General features: G+C 54.0%; 1 protein-coding gene across 1 annotated transcript; it reads left to right on the top strand.

The window, feature by feature from the left end:
* The first annotated feature begins 1,489 nt into the window (after nucleotides 1-1,489).
* BRF2 (BRF2 RNA polymerase III transcription initiation factor subunit) lies at nucleotides 1,490-6,394 on the top strand. Its single transcript, XM_062621011.1, has 4 exons — nucleotides 1,490-1,657; nucleotides 2,816-2,875; nucleotides 4,485-4,806; nucleotides 5,482-6,394. The coding sequence occupies exons 1-4, from the start codon at nucleotides 1,492-1,494 to the stop codon at nucleotides 6,170-6,172; spliced, it is 1,239 nt and encodes a 412-aa protein (XP_062476995.1). The 5' UTR covers nucleotides 1,490-1,491; the 3' UTR covers nucleotides 6,173-6,394.
* The last annotated feature ends 313 nt before the right edge of the window (nucleotides 6,395-6,707 follow it).

The following is a 6,707-nucleotide window of genomic DNA, read 5'->3' as shown; positions in this document are numbered from 1 at the left end:
GGTGCCTCTCTGGAAAGCAACAGTTGCCTGGACCTCTAGGACTTGTCTTTTAGACTGTATTCCCCAGCTGTCTGATGCTGTAGGTCGGAGAGCCAGGAAAACCAGTTGTGCCTTTACACAGTGACTGAGGGCTTCAGGAGCCCGGGATGGCGTTATCCAGGGTCATAACTGGACACTGGGAAGCAGGGCTGGCCTCTTGCTTTCTCCTGCCCTCGTGGATGGGTCCTGCTGCCAGCACCGTGGGGTTTGCACGATGCTTTTGGAGCGTGGCTTGTGTGAAGCTTGGATCACTGGGGTGAGAACGCGCATCTTGGAGTGAGGGGCACAGAAACAACGTGGTAAAACCCACCTTTAGCAGGCTCCTTGGAGGCTGAAGCCTTAAAACCTTTCACATCCTCTCCTGGCAGCCTTTTGTGCCTCTTGTAGCCCGAGTTGTTCTCCCTGGTCCTTTGACTTCCACAACCACGAAAGCATCACACAAACCTCATCCCTCGGTCTTGTGCTGGCAATACCAGTCAAAGCCTTGCTTTGGCATCTGGGGACTGGTGGTTTATATCCTGCAAGGTGCTTCACCTTGACTTGAAGGGCCTTAAGAACCAAATGCATTGTTTTATGATTGAAGGATCTGAATATGTTTTTTTTTTTCCCTGTTTATACTGTCTGCTTTTAGCCTGGGAACCTGTTTGGTTTTACATGCCTTTTGGTTTCGTGGAACACTAAAATAAAAGTACCTTAAATCACGGGGTGTTGTTTGTATCTGAAAGGGCAGCTTCTAAAGGGCCTTGTCCCCTCCTTGTGACCGGCTCTGCTGCCTCAAACTCCTCATCCTCAAGGTATTTTTGGGCTAGTTCCATCCCTGCAAGGTAAACAGCTCACAGGGTGGGGAAACCTGATGGACGAGCTCATCCGCATCACCAGAACAGAGAGTGTCAGGAAAGCAGGAAGAGTAAAACGCATGTGAAAGGTTCTTGGCCTCTTCAATCACCCCAGTCCCAGCGCTGAGCCCTTGGTGCCCTAATTGTAATGACCCTCAATTGCAGCAGCAGGGGATGAAGAGAGGCAATCAGCTTTGTGCTGCCTTGGAGGCATTTAGCTCCAAAACACTTGCGTTGGGAGCCTGTGTTATTATAATATTGAATATACTAATAATAGTGACTACATTAAATATTAATAATTTAATAAATACTATTATTAAATAAATATTCAAAATATTATAATAGCAAAAGCGATTATAATGGAATTATTATGATGGAAGGTGGATGGGGGGGGCACCCAAACCCCCCCTGCACACTGGGGTGCTGCAGCCCTAAAGCGAGCAGGGATGATGCTCCGAGAGCTCCCCCTCTGCCCGGCCGCAGTGGGACCCCCCCCCGGCGGAACTCTCGTCACCCGGAACGCATGGTTCAGGGGACGGGGGCGGTGTAGGGAACGGACCGCTGCCGGCGCCGCTATTGGCTGCCGGTGGTGCAGCGGCGGAGCGGTCCGGCCGGGATGGCGGCGGGGATGGAGGCCGGGGGCCGGTGCCCCGGGTGCGGGTCGGGCCCGCTGGTGCAGGACGCGCACTACGGGCAGCAGCAGCTCGTGTGCGCCGCCTGCGGCTGCGTCCTGGCCGAGGGGCTCCTCACCAGCACCTACAGCGAGGAGCAGCACCAGCGGGGTGCGGGAGCGCCGGGAGGGGATGGCGGGGGGGGGGGCGGCCGCTGTCTCCTCCCTTCCCTTTTCCTTTCCCTCCTTTCCCATCTCTTTCCCTTCTTTCCCTTTCCCCTTCCTTTCCCTTCCCTTCTTTCCCTTCCTTCCCCTTCCTTTCTTCTCTCTTCTCCTCTTCTCTTTTTTCTTCTCTCCTCTCTCCCTTCCCTTCCCTTCCCTTCCCTTCCCTTCCCTTCCCTTCCCTTCCCTTCCCTTCCCTTCCCTTCCCCTTCCCCTTCCCCTTCCCCTTCCCCTTCCCCTTCGCCTTCCCTTTTGCCTTCCCTTTTCCCTTCCCTTCCCCCTTCCCTTTTCCCTTCCCTTCCCCCTTCCCTTTTCCCTTCCCTTCCCTTCCCCCTTCCCTTCCCCCTTCCCTTCCCTTCTTTCCCTGCCTTCTCTTCTTTCCTTCTTTTCCCTGTCTTTTCCTTCTTTCCCTTCCTTCCCTTCTTTCTCTTCTTTTACCTTCTTTTCCTTCCTTTCCCTTCCTTCCCCTTACTTTCCATTCATTTTCTTCCATTCTTTCTCTTCCCTTTCATTTCCTTTTCTTTTCTTTCCTTCCCTTCTTTCTCTGCCTTCTCTTCTTTCCTTCTTTTCCCTTCCTTTCCCTTCTTTCCCTTCCATCCCTTCCTTCCCTTTCTCTCCCTTCATTTCCTTTCCTTCCTTTCTTTCCCTTCCTTCTCTCCCTTCTTTCCTTTGTTTCCCTTCCTTTCCCTCCTCTCCCTGCCTTCTTTCCCTTTCTTCCCTTCTTTCTCTTCTTTCCCTACTTTCCCTTCTTTCCCTTCCTTTCTTGCCCTTCCCTCCCTCCCTTCCTTTTCTTCCCTTCTTCCTCCTCCCATCCCCTTCCTCCCTCCCTAAGCACAGACCCAGCATGGTTTCCCATTATAAGGCAAACCAGCAGCACCTCCCTGCCAGGTTCTATCCAGTGCAGTGGAGAAGCCCTGAGGCCCTTTGCTGGTTCCGTGTGGATAGAAGCAATGGCTCAAAGGGGATCCCGCCCCTCTCCCTTACCCACCGTGTGCTGCCAGCGCTGCTTCGGCGGCTCCATTCTGATCACTGGGATCCAGCACCATGCTCCGGATGATGCTGACGCTGTCCCAGGGTCCCTGTTTTCCTAACCCTACCTCTTTTCCAGAGGTGGCCTATTCCCAGAGCACTGGCCAGAGGGAGCAGCTGAGCCGCTGCCTGCAGCGAGGTAAGAGCAGCTCCTTCACTTGCCTTCTCACGCCACATCTGCTCTGGTTTGATGTGTTCCTATTGCTGCTGCTCTGGTTTAATGCGTTCCTATTGCTGCTCTGGTTTAATGTTTTCCTAGTGCTGCTGCTCTGGTTTGATGTGTTCCTATTGCTGCTGCTCTGGTTTGATGTGTTCCTATTGCTGCTGCTCTGGTTTAATGCGTTCCTATTGCTGCTCTGGTTTAATGTGTTCCTAGTGCTGCTGCTCTGGTTTGATGTGTTTCTATTGCTGCTCTGGTTTGATGTGTTCCTAGTGCTGCTTCTCTGGTTTGATGTGTTCCTGTTGCTGCTGCTCTGGTTTGATGTGTTCCTATTGCTGCTGCTCTGGTTTGATGCGTTCCTATTGCTGCTGCTCTGGTTTGATGCGTTCCTATTGCTGCTTCTCTGGTTTGATGCGTTCCTATTGCTGCTGCTCTGGTTTGATGTGTTCCTATTGCTGCTTCTCTGGTTTGATGTGTTCCTATTGCTGCTTCTCTGGTTTGATGTGTTCCTATTGCTGCTCTGGTTTGATGTGTTCCTAGTGCTGCTGCTCTGGTTTGATGTGTTCCTGTTGCTGCTGCTCTGGTTTGATGTGTTCCTAGTGCTGCTGCTCTGGTTTGATGTGTTCCTGTTGCTGCTGCTCTGGTTTGATGTGTTCCTATTGCTGCTGCTCTGGTTTGATGTGTTCCTGTTGCTGCTGCTCTGGTTTGATGTGTTCCTATTGCTGCTGCTCTGGTTTGATGTGTTCCTATTGCTGCTTCTCTGGTTTGATGTGTTCCTATTGCTGCTTCTCTGGTTTGATGTGTTCCTATTGCTGCTCTGGTTTGATGTGTTCCTAGTGCTGCTGCTCTGGTTTGATGTGTTCCTGTTGCTGCTGCTCTGGTTTGATGTGTTCCTAGTGCTGCTGCTCTGGTTTGATGTGTTCCTGTTGCTGCTGCTCTGGTTTGATGTGTTCCTATTGCTGCTGCTCTGGTTTGATGTGTTCCTGTTGCTGCTGCTCTGGTTTGATGTGTTCCTATTGCTGCTCTGGTTTGATGTGTTCCTATTGCTGCTTCTCTGGTTTGATGCGTTCCTAGTGCTGCTCTGGTTTGATGTGTTCCTAGTGCTGCTGCTCTGGTTTGATGTGTTCCTAGTGCTGCTCTGGTTTGATGTGTTCCTAGTGCTGCTCTGGTTTGATGCGTTCCTATTGCTGCTCTGGTTTGATGTGTTTCTATTGCTGCTCTGGTTTGATGTGTTCCTATTGCTGCTCTGGTTTGATGTGTTCCTAATGCTGCTGCTCTGGTTTGATGTGTTCCTATTGCTGCTCTGGTTTGATGTGTTCCTATTGCTGCTCTGGTTTGATGCGTTCCTAGTGCTGCTGCTCTGGTTTAACATGGTCCTAATGCTCTCTAAATGGTAAAAGCCTTCAGAGCTGGCAGTGGAGCACACAGGAGGCAGTTCAGCATCCTTCACCTGCACTAAGGGCGATGCTCCACGCTGGCTGCAGGAGCTGTGCTGCTTGTGCCTTCTCCTGGGGCTGGGTGAATGCTGTGGATAAGGGGTGTATCCGAAGCTGCTTGAGCTGATCCTTATGGGCTGTGTCTTTCCCAGGCATCAGGCGGGTGCAGGATCTCTGTAAGGTCCTGCAGCTCCCGGCGCTCTTTGAGGAGACGGCGGTGTCCTACGTGCAGAGAGCTCTGCAGCATCCCTCCTTCCATCTGCTCAGCCTGGAGAAGAAGGAGCTCCTGGGGGGCTGCTGCGTCTTCGTGACCTGTCGCCAGCACAACTGGCCCCTGACCATGGGCACCATCTGCTCGCTGCTCTACGCGAAGCAGGAGCTGTTTGCCAGCGTCTTCCTGAGCCTGCAGAAGGAGCTGGAGCTCTCTGTGCCCGCCCTGAGCCTGGCAGATCTGGTGAAGAGCCACCTGAACAGGTAACGGGGCCTCTTTCAGCCACTGCAGGGTCCTGCGTGGGATGCTGGAGGGAGGTGGAAAAGTTTCTGCCCAGGGCACAGTCCACAAGCAGAGGGAGACCTGGGCTGTTACACAGGTGTGTCAGTGTCATAGAGTCATGGGATGGTTTGGGTTGGAAGGGACCTTAAAGTTCATCCATGAAGGCACCTTCCACTAGAGCAGCGTGCTCCAAGCCCTGTCCAACCTGGCTTTGAGCACTGCCAGGGATGGGGCAGCCATAGCTTCTCTGGGCACCCTGTGCCAGCGCCTCAGCACCCTCACAGGGAAGAGCTTCTGCCTAAGAGCTCATCTCCTTTCCAACCCAACCCATTCTATCTGTGAATCCTTCAGGATCAAGCCTGTTTTGCCAGCCCTGGGCCCAGCCTGCTCTGTCTGGCTTGGGTCCTGAGGCACAACAGATACTTCCATGCAGAGCTAAACCCCAGCTCTGATTACAGCCACAGCGTTGAGGAAATTACTCTCTTTAACAGGTTAGGAGTGATGTTCTGGGATGAAGTTACTGCTGCGTTATTGTCTTCCTGCCCCTTTATCCCCAGTTTGGAGAGAGCCATGCTGCACTTGCCTAGGTGACGCAAGCAGAAACAAGCTGGTGCAGCTCCCCCATGACGCTAACCATAAGCTCTTTGCTCTTTCAGCTTTCAGCTCTTCCAGCCCACAGCCAACATCCCTGCCCAGTTTGTGGAGGACAAGGAGAAGGTGGTGGCCAGAACACTGCAGATAGTGGAGCTGGCCAGTGAGACATGGCTGGTGACGGGCCGGCACCCCGTGCCCATCGTCACGGCCGCAGCATTCCTGGCCTGGCAGTCACTGCATCCCCCTGCCCGCCTCTCCTGCACCCTGGCCCGCTTCTGCAGGCTGGCAGGGGTCGATCTGCCCCCACCAGCACACCTGAGGCTGAAGGAGCTGCTTGAGATCCTCCTCAGAATGGCCTCGCAGCTCCTTTGGCTCCGGATGTTTAAGCTGGACAAGAAAACCGTGGTCAAGCACATCGGGGACCTGCTGCAGCACCGCCTGGTGCTGCTCAAGAAAGCCTTCTGCTTGCAGGACGGGGAGGAGCAGCAGCCCATGGCCACGGGTGAGGGCTCTGCTCCAGCAGCACAGGATGGGGATTGTCCCTTGGAAGGGCAGCAGCAGCGTGAGGACACCCCAAGGCCCCTGCTGCCTCCCTGCCTCCTCAATCCAAGGAAGAGGCTGCGGACGGCAGCCCCGAGCGCTTCCGACTCTGCCGTCACCGGTGATGAGCCCATCTCCGACAGCGAGATCGAGCTGTACCTGCGGGGCCCAGAGGAGGTGCAGGCCTTCAGGAAGGCCAAGCTTTGGATGTGAAGGTCGCTGTCTCCAGCAGGATGGTGCTGCTGGAGGTGCAGGGACTGTGGGACCAACCCACCGGAGAGTGGGTGCTGCAGGGACAGTCACCCGAGGGGGCGGGTTGGGATGAAGCGCGTGATGTTCTGCTCCGTGTTCTGGACCAAAATGGGGTTTTTTAGGGAGTATCTGCTTTGAGTTGTTACATTTCTCTTAGAAATCAGTAAAAAGCAGGTGCCTGGACTGGTTTCTGGATTCTTTCTCACCGGTACAAGGTGTTTTGGCTCATCCCAGTCCTGTGGGGCAGCAGAATGTGGTGAGCCCATGGACCTGGAACTGGGTGATGCCCAGGGGGAAGGTCTCAGCTTCACAGGTTCACACTGCTGCTGGTTTTCCATACAGCTCCTCCAGCTTTCCTGGGGCCACCTCACCTTCTTATGAGAAGGGGTGGATGGGTTTGTGAGGATCAAGGAGACACCTGCACTTGTTGAGAGCTTAGATGAAGGATGGCTCGGGCACAGCTTTGGGCTCTGTGTGTGCAGTGCTGCCCTCCCCA

The sequence above is a fragment of the Pezoporus occidentalis genome, unplaced genomic scaffold, assembly GCF_034315485.1.
Source record: "Pezoporus occidentalis ecotype Australia unplaced genomic scaffold, CSIRO_AGI_Poc_V1 ctg226, whole genome shotgun sequence".
Lineage (NCBI taxonomy): Eukaryota > Metazoa > Chordata > Aves > Psittaciformes > Psittacidae > Pezoporus > Pezoporus occidentalis.
This window is presented reverse-complemented; position numbering and strand designations above follow the sequence as displayed.

Coding starts and splice junctions, on each gene's coding strand:
- BRF2 (XM_062621011.1), top strand. CDS start 1,492: ATGGCGGCGGGGATGGAGGCCGGGGGCCGGTGCCCCGGGTGCGGGTCG. Junction 2,876..4,484: donor GAGCCGCTGCCTGCAGCGAG/GTAAGAGCAGCT, acceptor TGTCTTTCCCAG/GCATCAGGCGGGTGCAGGAT. Junction 4,807..5,481: donor GTGAAGAGCCACCTGAACAG/GTAACGGGGCCT, acceptor TTGCTCTTTCAG/CTTTCAGCTCTTCCAGCCCA.